At 55.5% G+C, this 15,908-nt stretch overlaps 1 protein-coding gene across 3 annotated transcripts in view; it reads left to right on the top strand.

Moving 5' to 3' along the window:
- Positions 1–15,908, top strand: part of SLC38A10 (solute carrier family 38 member 10) — a 43,802-nt gene that overhangs the window by 8,953 nt on the left and 18,941 nt on the right. For 2 of the 3 annotated variants that reach the window (XM_064270567.1, XM_064270568.1), the window contains 9 exons: positions 2,324–2,369; positions 3,203–3,296; positions 3,993–4,109; positions 4,698–4,841; positions 4,930–5,054; positions 7,882–7,984; positions 8,901–9,083; positions 11,472–11,583; positions 12,885–12,991. In XM_064270567.1, the coding sequence (XP_064126637.1) occupies positions 2,324–2,369; positions 3,203–3,296; positions 3,993–4,109; positions 4,698–4,841; positions 4,930–5,054; positions 7,882–7,984; positions 8,901–9,083; positions 11,472–11,583; positions 12,885–12,991 (1,031 nt within the window). The remainder of the gene's footprint in view (positions 1–2,323; positions 2,370–3,202; positions 3,297–3,992; positions 4,110–4,697; positions 4,842–4,929; positions 5,055–7,881; positions 7,985–8,900; positions 9,084–11,471; positions 11,584–12,884; positions 12,992–15,908) is intronic. The other variant, XM_010596896.3, reaches the window with a different exon arrangement.

Here is a 15,908-nt window from a genome sequence, read left to right on the forward strand (position 1 = left end):
GGGGGTTGGGCAGGCCCCATGGCTTGCCGTAGCTCCGACCTCCCTCCCTCTTCAGCCCTGAACAGGCACGATACTGAGAGCCACGGTGGCTGGGCTGGCATTTGTGTTTGAGACTTGGTTCAAGGTTGCTGAGGTGGCGTGTCTGTGAGCATGCATACACAGACCTGGCCTGAGGGGAGAAAGAGGGGAGAAAGGGAGCCCGGGGCCCACGCCATGCCCTTCAGCAGGGCAGCACTTTGGGGTGATATCCTGGGAACCAGTGTGGTCTTTCTGTGTGAAGAAAGTGCTGCCTCCTGACTGGGACCTCTGACTTCTGGAGGTCCTTAGGTTTTCCTTCCTGTCCCGGATGCAGGTGTGTTCCGGAACTTTCCTGGGCTGGTGAGCTAAGTGTTGGAATTTTCTGTAGAGCCTTATCATCTATTAGAGAAGGAAAAGGAAGGCTGTCTTGACAAGCCGACCGCTTCTAATTTGGGGCACTGGATTTCTGGGTTGTGTTCCAAGGGCTACTGACCTGCTGCTCTCTTTTGGAGGCTTTGCAGCTTGGGGGCTTCCTTCGGTGAGGACGTGGCTTTGGATGATGACCACGGCCCCTCCGCACTGGCAGGAGTTGACCCCTACCATTCCGTGTACGGATCCATCTCTCGGTGTAGATGGTTATGTGAAGCGGAAGGCTTTGTGAACTTGAGGGGGTGATCTCGGGGAGACACATGTCTCCTCTGACTGGACAGGCCCAGGAAAAGCTGAGTGACCCCTCACTCCGTAAGGCGAAGCGTCTGCTGCCCTTGGGGTGTCCTCTTTTTCTTCGCCGTATCAGATACCAAACCCTCTTGCCTTGGCACTGCTGTCCCTCTAACCAAGTGTCTAAAATTATAAGGGCTGCCTCATGGCTGTGTTCACACCAAACCGGCTTGTTTCCTGCTTTCCAAGTCTTCCCCGGGGCCTCTGACCCTCTGTGTGAAGGGAGGAAATGCAGCAGGAAGCGGGAGCTGCTGGCTGGATGTGGTGGTCCTGTGTCTCCCATCCTGTCACACACACCGTCCTGGCTGCCCCCTGGGGACCAGAACTTCCCTTTCCCCTGGCTGGGCCTGGAGGGAAACGCTGGGGTCCTGGGAGGGACCTTACTAAGTCAGTTTCTGATTTCTTGCCTGCTAGAAGTTGTGGAATTGTCAGGAAGGACAGACAGCAGCTTCCCATCAGCTGTGGGGGCGGGGTGCACCATCAGCAGTGAGGCCGAGATTGAGCCCCCTGTCCTGAAAGCGGAGCCTGAGCCCCTGCCCACCCTCCAGTGCTGCCCTTGAGAGGTGCTGCGCGTTTTCCTCTGCAGATCACAGCCCACGCTGGGAGTGGAGTCGTGTGGGGAAGTCCCTCTGGTGAGGGCCATGGAGGTGGAGCACTCGTTCTGGGTCATCCGGGCCCCAGCTGGCCTGACCCCAGCGGGTCGGTCAGCCTGGCTGGACGGAACTTTCGGGGGGCTGCGTTTGCACCACCTTTGGCTGCCAAGTGTACCGCGTGGTCCCACCCCGGGCGGGCAGGGGCTGCTGGATATGGGAAATGGCTTTTTCACAGTGACTTAATTTTACCGTGGTACCTGTGGGCGTAACAAAAAATTTGCCATTCCAACAACCTTCCTGTGTACAGTTCAGTGACGTTAACTGTGTTCATCTGTTGTCCATCCGTCACCACTCTCTGTTCCCATGTTTTGCCATCACCCTGAACAGACACTCGGTGCCCCCTACGTGCTGAGCCCCCCACCCCCACCCCTGGTAACCACTGATGAGCTAGGTCTACACATTTGCCTATTTTAGATAGTTCATATAAACGGGGTCATGCACTGTGTCCTTTGTGACTGACTGATGTCACTCAGCGCTGTGTTTTCAAGCGTCACCCACGTGGCAGCATGCATCAGGACTGTACTTCCTGACAAACAGATAGTATTCCCATGGTGTGGATGGACCACATTTTGTTCACCCATCATCTCTTGATGGACGTTTAGGCTGTTCCCGCTTTTTGACTACTGTGAACAGTGCTGCAGTGAACATCAGTGTGTTCCTAGTGAGTTTAAAAGGTGTTTTGGAGTGAGAAAAGAATCTGCCTTGCAACTTTCCCTTCCTTTGTTCTTGTTTTATGTGGCTTCCGTTGGTGGGTGGTAGATCTGAAAAAAGGCCTGGGAACCAAAATTAAAAACTGCCCCCTTCCACCTGTGAAATCCCAGACCAGCAGGCTTTTGTCAGGTTGCCTTTCACAGCTCTCATCAGTAATGTGTTTGCTGATGTGCCTCTCACACTATTGGGTTGAGTGTTAACTCTCTTCTCTTTTACATTAGCCTTCCACGCCTATGGGAAAGCAGGGAAGATGCTGGTGGAGACCAGGTAACCGTGCACCTTGTCCTGACATGGGCCTCTGTCCTTCCTCTTCATTTCTGCTGAGGATAGACTGGAGGGTTCTACAGAATGAAGGATGTGTTTCGTGTGTGGATTGGTTTATAACTTAGAATACGTTCCAAAAAGTTGAAAGTCCAATTTACCGTATCCTTAAAATGATTAGTGTCAAGGTGGAAAGCGTTACTTAAGTCTTACTAAGAAAAATATAAAAATGGAGAACTGGTGGCACCCAGCAAAGTAGCTCTCCCTCAGTTGTAGTTAATCTCTCCACGCCGTTCCTGAAGTGCCACACCGCCCCAGGACTCCGCTGCGTTAAATGGAAAGTGTCATAGTTTTCTTCCTTTTGAGTAAAGTTTTACGAGATGAAAAAATTGTTGGGAAATTGCACTTTTAGGCTTCTAAATTAGGGAATTGTAAACTAGAAAGAACAACCCTTTTTGAAAGCAGTTGGTTGTTCTTTTTATCTTGTCTAACATGGCGGCACGTTTTTGTAGCACCTGAAAGAACTTTTCACATCTCCTGCAGAAAAAAATATATAATATCACATAAAGAAAAGTCTAGCGTTGTTCAACATTCATTCCAAGTAAAATAGCAAGCTCTATAAAACGTGGCCAAGCCTGTAAACTGTGGAGCCTCCTAAATCACACCCTTCTCTCAGTCCAGCCTTTGCGTGGTCCTACATCTGGGCGGGGGGCGGCTGTGGAGGTGGGGCTCCAGTGTGCTGTCCTCTCCTGGGCTGTCAGTGTGTGAGCAGGATTTTTCATGAGGGGATCATGGCACCTTCTGAAATCTCACCAAAGCCTTGCTTTCTGTCCTTGCAGCATGATCGGACTCATGCTAGGGACCTGCATTGCTTTCTACGTTGTGATCGGTGACTTGGGGTCCAACTTCTTTGCTCGGCTGTTTGGGTTTCAGGTAAGGATGTGTTCAGGTGTGTGGTTTATGTGTGTGCATGTGGTCACCTGAGTGGCCGTTCATCAGTGTGGCCCTTGTGCAGGTCCACATGGACGCTGGATTGAGAGCAATGCGGGCGGCTGGGAGAAGTACCTGTGTTAGGCCTTGGGGTCAGCCTGGGTCCTGGGAATCAGGCATCTGCAGGCACTGGAATCACGGGGGCTTACTGGGGGCAAGTCCTGGGAAGATAACATAGAGGAGGCAGAGGAGCCTTCAGGGCGCAGTGCAGGCTGACTGCAGAGAAAGGTGTGGCCGCCACCACCTGGCGCGGGTTCCCACGCAGGTCCACCTCCAGGGCTGGGTGTGTCAGGCCCGCAAGGCCACCCACGTGTAGTTGTGCCGGGGCCCCCAGGATTCATGGCGTCCTTGTGCTGCCGTGACCCGTGGGCTGGGGGATCCTCGGGCACTGGGGTCTGGGGTGTGAGCCTGGGCGGTGCTTCAGCAGGCTCTCAGCGGGCTCTGTGCACCTCCACCTGGTGGTCGGCTCCAGATCAGGGACTTTGATGTCAGATGCGTGTGGCTGCAGCCACGTTAACCGCTAGAGACTTCCACCCCTTGGTGTGCTTGGCTAAAGTAAGCACCTGTCTGGAGTGGTGATGAGCTTTTTGGGTCAGAGCATCCAGTCTTCCTTCTTCAACAAGGTCACATCTGGTTCAGGCTGGGGGTGCGTCTCCCCGGGCTCCATATCCCTGGGCTCCGTCTCCTCTGGCTCCGTCTGTGTCCTGCCTCTCCCCCTGCATCCAGCACTCTTCACGGAGGGAGCCCTGCAGCCACGTGAGCAGCATTGGCCCACAGTGACGGCACGGTGCAGCACACACAGACCAGCTCCAGTCTGGGTGTCCCCGTGTCTGGGTCTCCCCATATCTTAGGGGCCCCTGTCCTTGGTTTGGATGGTCTCACTCCATGGCTTCGCTGGACCCTGTAGGGGCTGGAAGTGGTCAGTGACTGAGGCAGTGCAGCACAGAGGCGAGAGAGAAGCTTCCGGAAGCATTTGGCCCCGATTTGAGCCACACCGGCTTTCTGTTCTTGGTTGTAGCTGGCTCTCTGGGCCTGTGTCCTCTCTGTCTGGTGGGCGGGACCATGGGCACCTGCGCGTCCTTACCTATCAGTGGGTGGGACCTCAAGCACCTGCCTGTCCTCACCTGTCGGTGTGCAGGACTGCGGGCACCTGCCTGTCCTCACCTGTCAGTGGGCGGGACCATGAGCACCTGCCTGTCCTCACCTGTCGGTGGGTGGAGCTGCAGGCACCTGCCTATCCTCAGCTGTCGGTGGGCGGGACTGCAGGCACCTCCCTGGGGCAGGTAGGGCCCAGCCCAGTGCAGCAGCCCCTCACCTGTCTCTCTGCCCACCGACGCCTCCCAGGTGACCAGCCACTTCCGCGTCTTCCTGCTGGTGGCGGTGTCCTTGTGCATCGTGCTGCCGCTCAGCCTGCAGAGGAACATGATGGCCTCCATCCAGTCCTTCAGCGCCATGGCCCTCATCTTCTACACGGTGTTCATGTTTGTGGTGAGTCTGCGGGCATCCCTGGGGCCAGGTGGGGGCAGGGTCATAGCTGAGATCTTGCACGGCCCCCTGTCGCCCTATCTGCTCGCAGATCGTGCTGTCCTCACTCAAGCATGGCCTCTTTGGCGGGCAGTGGCTGCAGCGGGTCAGCTTCGTGCGCTGGGAGGGTGTCTTCCGTTGCATCCCCATCTTCGGCATGTCCTTCGCCTGCCAGTCGTAAGTACCTGCCACAGCCGGGCCGCGGTGAGGGGGTCCTTGGGCAGGGGGCCGTAGTGTGGAGGGCGCTTGTGAAGGGGGGACCTTGCCGCGGAGGGTCCTCAGGTGGGGGGGGCCACGGTATGGAAGGTCCTGGCGAGGGGGGCCATGGTGCAGAGGGTCCTCATGAAGGGATCCGAGGCGCAGAGGGTTCTTGGGCGTGGGGCTGTGGCGCAGAATGGGGGTCGCCTGCCCCTCTCTCCTTGCGTTGCACCTCACACGTCAGAGGAGCAGCCTCCTGCTCCACCTCGACCCACCCCCAGCTGAAGGAGACAGTTGTGCTTTAGTCAGGAGACAAGTTGGCGTTACTTGTGAGCTGCGTTGCTGAGTGTGCCAGGTGCTTCATGGGCAGAGCTGGCTGAGGGCTTGGCGACGGCCATGCCATCTGACGAGGCAGCACCCTCCACGTTCTGCCAGAACCGAGCTGTTTGTCTGAGGATATTGAAAAGGAAATTGCACAGACGTTGACTTGAGACTGCTGTGGGGTGGCTCTTGGAGACCTGCGCGTGTGTGAGTGTGTGTGTGTGTGTGGTTTCTGGCAGAGCCGCCCCCTCCTCTCCACGCACATGCATTGTGCCAGTCGTAAACGCCTGTGACAGATAGGATCTGTTCCCACTGCCGCGTTGACACCCAGGTACGAGATCAAAGTCGCCGTTCCCATCCCGACTCCCCGCAGCGTTGTGCCTTCCACAGGCTCCAGCCTTGCTGCTCATGCCCCTGCCACAGTCGATGGCAGGAGTGGTGTTTGTAACCACCCCTCTACGACCAGGTGTCCTCTCCATCTGCGCGTGGCTTTTAAAAACTCAGCCTCGGCGGGCCTTTGTGGTTTGTGCGCGTGAGTGTATAAGTAACCGGTGTGCCTGCCAGGTCTGGGTCCTGGGTGAGCACACATGGGTTCTGCCTTGTGAAGGGGCAGCCAGCCCAAGGACATAGCCTGGTCCCAGAGCAGTGTTGTGCCATTTGCAGTGGCAGCGCAACATCCTTGGATTAGGGCACGTCCCAGCCCCTTGATGTGTGGACGATTTGCCAAGTGCCAAGGCACAGTGTGGGGGGTGGATGGCCAGGCCCTGCCATTGTGGCCTGTCTAGGCATTTCCATGGGCAAACAGGTGTCCCCAGCCAACATGGCCTGCTCTTCTGGTCTCTCATAGCCTTGAGTACTTGGCCAAGCTGGCCATTGCTGGCCCAGGGGTATGGCAGTGGGTGCCCTGAGTGGGGGGATGGGTCACCGGAGGCCCAGAAGGGCTCGTCCACACAGAGGCCGCGCCCCACCTGTGCGGCAGGGGCAGGAGGAGCACACGCAGGGCTGTGCGTGGAAGCTCCATTGGACTCGAGTTCAGAGTTGCGAAGGGCGGCCTTGCTGGGTGGCAGTCTGGGAATGCTTGGCGAGGGGCAGTGGCAGGAGTAGTGCCTCTCTCCTGTAGTGCAGCTGTTCTGGCCAGAACTGAGCCCCACAAAGCTGGTCTCTCCAGGAGGGCCCAGGGTCCTGGGGCATGTGGGCATTCAGGGGCCGGGGCTGGGTTCCTCCCCACATTCTCTCCTCCCCAGTAACAGCAGTCCCCATGGCCAGAGCTCCCGACACATATGGGGGGTGAGCCGGGGGCCCCACGCTGGGATGGTGGGTGTGGACTTTCTGCCCCGGCCGGGGATGGTGGTGCTTGAAGCCCATCTAGATGCTGTTTTCTCCCGGAGTAATGGGCTGGGGACACATGGCACTAGGTCAGCTGTTTCTGTCCCCGTTCTTTGCTGTCTCCCAGGGGTGGGGGGAAAGGCATGGGTGCAGCTGCCTGGTTTCCCCCGGCCCGGTGAGGAGAGAGCAGCGCTCAAGCCCCAGACCACGGCTGTCTGCACAGTGCAGGTAGAGGGGACCCTGGCATCTGTGCATCCGCCTCCCGCCTGTGTTCATCGCACACCTTCCGCTAAGGCCGGGGTGCCCTCCTTTCCTCCCTTCACTCTTTAAAGGCAGCTTTGGGATCTGACTCTGGTGATTATCCCAGTTGCTGTGGAGTTGGTTCCAACTCACGGCGACCCCACGTGTGCAGAATAGAACATCTCCGTAGGGTTTTCAAGGCTGTGACCTTTCAAAAGCAGATAGCCAGACCTCTCTTCCGAGGCACCTGAGGGTGGACTTGAACTTCCAACCTTTATGTTAGCGGTGGAGCATGCTCTCCGTTTGCATCCTCCGGGGACATGCTTGTCCATTTATCGGCTGGTTATTGTCTCCTTCCCCACCCACCCACCCATCCAAACCTCCGGCCCGGTCGTGTGCCCACCCAGAAGACAGTAGCCCAGAGAACACACCAGAAAGCAGCCGCCCACACTTACATTCACCCAGGATTTCCTTCACTTTCTTCCAGTTGGGCCCTCTTGCCAACCCCTTAGCGCAGCTCCCTTGTCCCTGCTGCACCCAAACCCCCATGCCCCCACCCACCCTTTCCTTCTCTCCAGGCGCCCGTCTGTCTGCCCACACCCCTTGCACGTGCTGGGCCCTGCCTGCACCCTTCTGGCCGCTGCTGTGTTTCTCCCTGCGGGCATTAGGTCAGGTCCTAGCCTGTGGGTGACCCAGTTCCTTCCAGCCCACACAGTATGTCACGCTGTGGACACAGGGTGGCACGGAGAAGGGGGTTCTAAGTAGGCATTTTCACGACTCTCCTGTCAATGGTGTTGTGAAAACTTGGCGTCAGCTCCAAGCCCCCCGATGCAGTGGCGCATGAGAAGACACGAGCTTGTGCAGTGGGGTGGGCGTCTTTCTCTGGACTCACCTTGTGAGATGGCTTGTGCTCTTGCAGCCAGGTTCTGCCCACCTACGACAGCCTGGACGAGCCCTCGGTAAAGGCCATGAGCTCCATATTCGCTTCCTCTCTCAACGTGGTCACCACCTTCTACATCACGGTAGGGACCTCCTTGGTTACAGCCCGGCCCCTGAGCCCTGCCATACAGCCCCATCGTACAGCCTGACCATACAGCCCCACTGTATAGCCCCGCCCCTGAGCCTCGCCACACAGCCCTGCCCCAGAGCCCCGCCGTAAAGCCTCACCATTTAGCCCTATCGTACAGCCCTGCCCCTGAGCCCCACTGTACAGCCCTGCCTGTCATCCAGGGCCACCACACCAGCCACCTCTACCCGAGGCCACTGGGCTCCCCCCAGGTGGCTAACGTTGGTTAAGCTTTACCTAGTGCCTTGTCGCTGTCTCATCGAGACCATTGTTAAAGTGGTTTTTACCATGGAAATGGGTTGTGTTCACCAAAGAGAAATTGGAAAGTGTGAAATAGCAGAGGAAGGAAATAGCCCAGAATACAGTTACCATCACCCTTTTGGAAGGTTTTTCTTCCCGCCTTCTTGTGTTCCTCCCTGTCGTCTTTCGTACACCGTCAGTGAAGCTGTGAGCACTGAGGTTATGACTTCCTTCCTTCGCTGTGTGCTTCCATGGCCCATTTCTCCAGGTTGTTACAGGTGGCCTGTGGAGACCATCGGTGATGCCGGCGTCATACCCACGGTGCCCGCAGTCCACCGCACACCTCCCTGGCTGGGACTTGAAGCCAGGCTCAGAGCAGCTGCTCTGTGGGTCTGTGGGCACTTGCCCCTCCCTCTTTCCGTGAGCAGCTCCATGTCCTCGTGCCCTCTTGTTTTGGGAAACACAATGTCGGACCTTTGGTCTTGACGCATCCAGATGGGCCTCCTAGTTCTCAAGAGGGGCAGTGTCACCAGCGGCCAACCTACATGGTGCCCGTCATCGAGGAAGCTCGTGGTGCGGGGCCTCTGGGCCCCTCCTCAGGGTGGGCGCCCATGTGTCTTGTCTCCCACCAGGTGGGATTTTTCGGTTACGTCAGCTTCACCGAGGCCATCGCTGGCAATGTGCTGATGCACTTCCCTTCCAACCTGGTGACGGAGATGCTTCGTGTGGGCTTCCTCATGTCCGTGGCCTTCGGCTTCCCCATGATGATCCTGCCCTGCAGGCAGGCCCTCAGCACCCTCCTCTTCGAGCAGCAGGTGAGCCTGGCCACGTGGCTCCCGGCTCCGGAAAGGGAGCTCCTGGCTCTGGAAAGGGAGTTTCCCAGTCTTTTTTTTTTTTGCTTTGGGTGAAAGGTTTACAGCTCAAGTTAATTTCTCATTCAAAAATTTATACATGTATTGTTTTGTGATATTAGTTTTAATCCACACAATGTGACAGCACACTCCCCTTTCCACCCTGGGGTTCCCTGTGTCCATTCGACCAGTTCCTGTCCCTTCTCACCTTCTCATCCTGCTTTTGGAAGGGTGTCACCCATGTGGTCTCACGTATCTGAGTGAACTAAGAAGCACGTTCCTCCCGTGTACTGTTTTTTGTTTTATAGTCCTGTCTAATCTTTGTCTGAAGACTGGGCTTCGGGAACAATTTCAGTTCTGGGTTAACAGAACGTCTGGGGGCCATAGTTTTGGGAGTTTCTCCAGTCTCTGTCAGACCATTAAGTCTGGCCTTCTTACTTGATTTCCTGATCTTAATGACGCTGTGTTTTGTTGGTTCTCTATTTTCCTGGGAAGTGGCAGGTGAAGCTTTTCCTGGTGCAAACAAAAACAAAACCTGTTGCCATGGAGTGGATTCCAACTCATAGTGACCCTATAGGACAGAGTAGAACTGCCACACAGGGTTTCCAAGGAGCAGCTGGTGGATTCGAACTGCCGACCTTTTGTTTAGCAGCCAACCTCTTAACCCCTGTACCACCAGGGCTCCTTCTGGTAAATGAAATCTTTTAATAGGAACATATTTTGTTTACCAACTTTGGAAAAAAGAATGCCAGGAGAAGCAGGAGGCCCTCAGGATTGTGGCCCAGGGTTTCAGCCGATTAGGCCCCGCCTCTGGGATCCCCCTACCTGCAACACTGGGGTTCTTGAACCAGAGAAGCTGCAGGTAGTCTAGGGCTTGCTGCTGGCAGCTGCAGAGGGGTGGGAGGCAAGAGGGGGGGACGACAGCAGACTGACTGACCTGATGATGGGAAGAGTACCTGGGGCCAAAGCCCCTTCTCCACACCTGTGTGTAGCTTTGGTGTTTTTTACAGTTGAGCCGGGAGAGGGGCTAAGCTCTGTGCACTGTAGTGTGTGGAGCCCTTGATAAGGAATTTCCACATTGAGGAGAGAAGCAGAAAGACCCTCTTGGTTCACTCATTGTTGCCAGGTTACCAGCAGAGGCGCACTGTAGCATCTCGTGCCCAGACGCAGGGGATCACAGCTCTGCTCGGACTGGACACTGCCGTACCCGGGCTCCCTGCCTGCCTGCCTGCCCTGAGGGTACTGGGGCTCTACTGTGGACCTCAAATGGACCCACGTCCCTGCTTGGTGTGACTGGAGGCTGGTGCCTGCCAGGGCTGGCATCTCTTCACCTGCAGCCCAGTGTCTCCTGAGCCTGGTGTGAAGTGATCATCAGGACTCTGGGTTGCAAGTGACAGAGATGCTACTTGAACAGAAGCCACAGAGGACTTGGCCTCACAGACCCAGGGTTTCTGTGTGCCTGGTGCTGTGCCAGGTACCCAACATGTATAAACTCACTCAGTTCTTCCCACACTGTGGTGAGGAGGTGCCCAGCTGTATCCATGTTCACAGTTGGGGAACTGAGGCATGGGGTTGAGCAGCTTGCCTGAGGGCACACAGCTGGTGTTGGTGGCAGCAGAGCCAGGATTCGGGCCCACCTGGCAGCTCATGGGTGTGTGGCTGTGGCCGTGCATGTGTGGCCATGGGCGTGTGGCCTTGGGTGTGTGGCTATGGGCGTGTGGCTATGGACATGTGGCCATGTACATGTGTGGTAGAAGCCATGGCTGCTTCCTGGGGACACGGCCAAGCACTTGTGGCCTCGCTCTGCCATGTCTTACCCTCCCCCCTTCTTCCTGGACCTTAAAGCTGATTAACTGCTGGGCACTCCTCTGCTGGAGACAGCAGCAGCCCAGCTGAATGTGGGGGACCTGCCTGCACCCTGAAGCTGGCCAGCGGAGCTGCTTCCATGGCCAGGCTGGGAGGCTGCCCAGCCCATTTGCAGACGGCCCTGGTGCCGGGCATGTTTGGTCCCACATGCATGTGGGCACTGGGCACTGTTTCAGTCACTGTCCATTCAGTTGGGGTGGGGGTTTCCAGAAGCACAAGAGAAAGTGAAAGGGTCTTGCTGCAACATTCTAGAATGAAGTGGTAAATTTCTGTGCCACACATGGTATGGGAGCAGCATGTGCTTCTCTGCTGTCCTGTGGGCTCAGCCATGTCCTCCCCTCTGAGTGCCGCTCACTGGGGGGTGGAACCCCCTGGCCTCCCCGGAGACTTGTTGGTGTGCTCGGCCAACCCTTGAAGGCACTGCTGCATGGGAAAGTCTGAGGGCGTCAGTTCTCCTAACACCTGTTTGTCTTTTCTGTCACACAGCAGAAGGATGGCACCTTTGCTGCTGGAGGGTACATGCCCCCTCTCCGCTTCAAAGTGCTCACCCTCTCGGTGGTGTTTGGAACCATGGTCGGTGGAATCCTGATTCCCAATGGTAAGGTGGGGTTGCTCCTGTGGTGGGGCTCCAACTGGCTTCTCCCTGCTTCCTGTTCTCACTTTTACATGCAGGGGCCCAGTGGTGCCTCCCCTGCCCCCTTATGTCCTGGCATTCAAACAGACACCCCAGTCTTACACTTGGCCAGGGCAGGGACGCCTGGTGCAGGGACACAGGCCTGATTGTGGAGTCAGTGATTATAAAACAGCTCGTGCCCTGCCTTGATGCCTCCCCGCGTGGAATGTGACTGAGGGGGAGCTGAAGGCCCTGAGTGACTTGTGCCGTTAGAGTCCCAAGCCTGGCAGGCGGCACCAGCTCTGTGGCAGATCCCAAGAAGGGAGCAGGGGACCTGCCTCCCTACACAAAGCTCACGGGGCCTCTTCCTGGCTTGTGGCCGTGGGATGCTCGGCCACTATACTCCAGGCCCTGACTTTTCCGTGCCTGCTAGATTGTTCACCAGAGAGCAGGGAGAGTGGGCAGTCTGTGCCCCATTCAGTTGGAGCCAGCATGTGATCTGGGTAGAAGAGCCCGGGTCCAGCTTATTACAGCACATCAGGGCCCCCCCTCACTGACACCAGACAGTCTCCCTACAGGGTTGAGTGTCGTCTGCTCAGCCAGCCTGCTCAGTGCTGGATGCCGTGTGGAGAGAAGTATCCCTCTCCCTAGTTAGTTGTTGTTCACTGTTGTGTAAGTCCGACTTATCACGACCCTACAGGACAGAGCGGAACTGCCCTGCAGGGTTTCCAAGGAGCAGTTGGTGGATTCCAACTGCCACTTTAGCAGCCTGAGCTCTTAACCACTGCGCCACTAGGGCGCTGTAATTTCGGCCTCTCTAAATAGGTCCCTGGGTGGTGCAAACAGTTTGTGCTCAACCACTAACATAAAAATTGGCAATTAAAGTCCACCCAGTGGTCCCACAGAAGAAAAGCCTGGCAATCTGCTTCTGTAAAGATTACAGTCAAGAAAACCCTATGGAGCAGTTCTACTCTGTAACACATGGTATTGCCATGAGTTGGGGTTTAGTTGTTTGGTTTCCCATGGGAGAGGCTGTGATCCCCATTCCCTGATGAGGAGGGAACTCATGGAAGTGGTAGCTCTGGGCTCCCAGGGAGGCCACTAAGTCCATCACATGGTGCAGGTTCTGATGCCACCTTGCCCCCCGAGCAGTGGTGGTCAGGATAGGACGTGTCTCTCTGGGCACGGAGGTGAGCGGGATGCATGCTAGAGAAGGCTGCAGCAGGGCTCGCTGTAGCCCCGCGTGGGTCGCCCGCTCATGCCTCCCCCCTCCGCCTCTTCCCCAGTGGAGACGGTGCTCGGCCTCACGGGAGCCATGATGGGGAGCCTTATCTGCTTCGTGTGCCCCGCCCTCATCTACAGGAAGGTCCACAAGAACGCCTTCTCAGCCCAGGTGAGTGCAGGCCAGTCCAGGGGGGTGTGCGGGGCCTGCGGCAGCCTGGGCCAGCAGGGATTTGCTGGGTTGGCAGAGGAGGCAGGATAAGCCTCCTTTGGTGCAATGGGTCTGGGAAATACTGGATTGAAGCAAGTTAAACGGTTAAGTCTTCGCACTGTAGGGCCGCACAGAGCAGTTAACATGCTTGCCTTCGTTGGGCGTTTCCCAGAGAAAGCTGGCAGGCAGTGTTGCACCCACACATTTGAGTGCCGAGTACTTAGAAGCTTTTCCCAAAGTGTATTTATACACCTGGGTTACCCATGTACACGCTACAAACTAACGCTAATCCCACCGCCCCTCCCCGCTTCCCAGCCCCCTCCTGAGACCACCACTGCTGTCATTGCTGGTGTGTCCCCACAGCCAGACTGGTGTGTATGTGTGCGTGCGAGTGTGCTGAGGTGTGCAAACGAGTGTGGCAGCGTGTGCATGTGTGTGTGCTGGTGTGTACGTGTATGTGAGTGCCAGGGTGTGCACATGTGTGGCGGTATGTGTGCATGTGAGTGTGCCGGTGTGTGCACGTGTCAGCATGTGTGTGCATGTGAGTGTGCAGGTGTGTGCATGCATGTGAGTGTCCCAGGGTATGCACATGTGTGGCAGTGTGTGCATGTGTGCTGGTTGTATGTATATGTGAGTGTGCCAGGGTGTACATGTGAGTGTGCAGTTGTGTGCGTGCATGTGTGTGTGCCAGGGTGCGCACACGTGTGTGGCAGCCTTTGTGTGTGTGAGTGCGCATGAGTGTGCCACCGCCTGTGCACAGTGGTGTGTGTGCACACACACCTGCCCTCTTTTGTATCTAATTAAATGGTAGCACAGCTCCCTGCCCCTCCTGCTCAAAGCCCTTGGAGGTGGTGCCACATCTGCGCACAGAGCAGCCACCTTGCACTCAGCTGTGTCGTGGTACTCACTGGAGGACATGCCATTCTCTGAGTCCCCGGGCAAGTCACGTTCCTGTCTCTGGCTCTTACAGACACGTGAGCATTTCTGTAGGCTGAAAAATAGCTCAGTAGAAGGTTCTAGAGCTGGAATGCCTGTGTCAAAGAGCGTGAGAGCCTTTGTAACTTTTATGGCATTTGCCAAGTTCCATCACGGTGTCCACCCGCAAAGCATGAGGGCCCTCTTCTTGCTCTGGGGCTTCCCAACTTCCTCGGTCCAAGGGCGAAGTCTTCAGTCTGAAGTCATCGGTCTGAGGGTGAAGTCTTGGCTTCCTTGGGTAAAGCACAGCATTTTTCCATGTGTTCAAAAGCTATTTGCATTTCTTTTTCTGTGGCCTGCCCGTGTTTTTGGTCCCTTTTGCATGGGGTTATTGGGCTTTTTTCCTCATTGGTATGTTTTCGTAATTAAAAGTATAGGACACATACCAGTAAAGCACATGATTCTCACGTGTGTACAGCTTGGTACATTTTCCCAAAGTGAACCCACCCCTGAGACCACCAGCCAGGGCAAGACAGAAGACGCTCACCAGCACCCTGAAGCCTCTCCAAGTGCTCCCACGTCATTCCATCCCCCAGAAGTTACCACTCTTCTGCCGTCTGATATTTTAGAATAATTTTGCCTGTCCTTCATATTTACATATGTGGAATACTACAGTATGTATCCATTTGTGTGTGGCTTCTTTTCCCAGCACCACATCCGCGTGCAGCCACACAGTGCAAGTCATGGTGCCTCGTTTGTCCTCAGCGCTGCAGGGTATTCCGTTTTGTGAACTTACCTCAGTCCATTCTTTGGTGGCAGACCAGAGGACGTCCAGTTTGGGGGTCACAGACGTTGCTGCCCGGCACGTTTCCTTTGGCGCACCGGGGGTGCAGTTTTGTTGGCTGTATAGTGGGCTGGGAGGGGGTGGTGGTGTTGAGTCCTGGGGTTGTGGATATTCCATTTTAGTAGATTTTCCTGAGCGTTTTTCCACAGTGGTCCCTCAGTGGTCTCTGAGCCCCCAACTTGCTTTGGCCTCTCCTTGTCAGTTTCGGCACTTGTGGTGGGTGTGACCAGTACCTGGTGCCTCTTTTTGCTTTTAATTTGCAGTTTCCAGATGACTAATGGTGCTCAGCACCTTTTCATATGCTTATTGGCTATGTGGGTGTGTCCTTTTGTGAATCTTTTCAAGTCCTTGCCCATCTTCCTATTGGGTTATCTTTTTCTGGTTGTTTTGTGGGAGTTAATAGAGTCTAGGTATGAATCCTTTCTCAGAGATGTGTACTGTAGATGGTGTCCCTCTCTGTGCTGCCTCCTCACTTTCTTGGTGGCATGAGATGAGCAGACGTTCTTAATTCTAGCGTAGTCCAGTTTCTCTGTCCTTTTGCTATGTCCTACTTAAGAAATTTCTGCCTACCTCAAGGTCATAAAAACCCATTGCTGTCAAACCGATTCCGACTCAGTGACTCTATAGAACAGAGTAGAACTGCCCCCATAGAGTTTCCAAGGAGCACCTGGTGGATTTGAACTGCTGACCTTTTGGTTAGCAGCCGTAGCTCTTAACCACTACGCCACCAGGATTTCCACTGCTGTAAAGCATCCAGCTGTGTACGTGTGTGCATGTTGGGGACACCACAGTCCCAGTGGTCTCTTTTGTCTTCCTTGTACCAGGACTGCTCTCTTTTAATTGCTTTATAGTAAGTCTTGATGCAGGTAGTAGAAGTCCTCCAGCCTTATTCTCCTTCAAGATGGCCTTTCTTCTCGTTGGTCCTTTGCATTTCCAACTAAATTTTAGAATTGATGTGTCGGCTTCCTCCCAAATAGCCTGTTGGAATTTTGATTGGGATCGCATCAAACTATAGGTTGAGGAATTGACAGTACCATTCACTTCACAGTGTTTCCTAATTCCCACTGCGATTTCACCTTTGACCCGTGGGTTCTTTAGGAGTGTGTTTCCAAACGTTTG

This window comes from Loxodonta africana, chromosome 18 (genome assembly GCF_030014295.1).
Source record: "Loxodonta africana isolate mLoxAfr1 chromosome 18, mLoxAfr1.hap2, whole genome shotgun sequence".
Taxonomy (NCBI): Eukaryota; Metazoa; Chordata; class Mammalia; order Proboscidea; family Elephantidae; genus Loxodonta; species Loxodonta africana.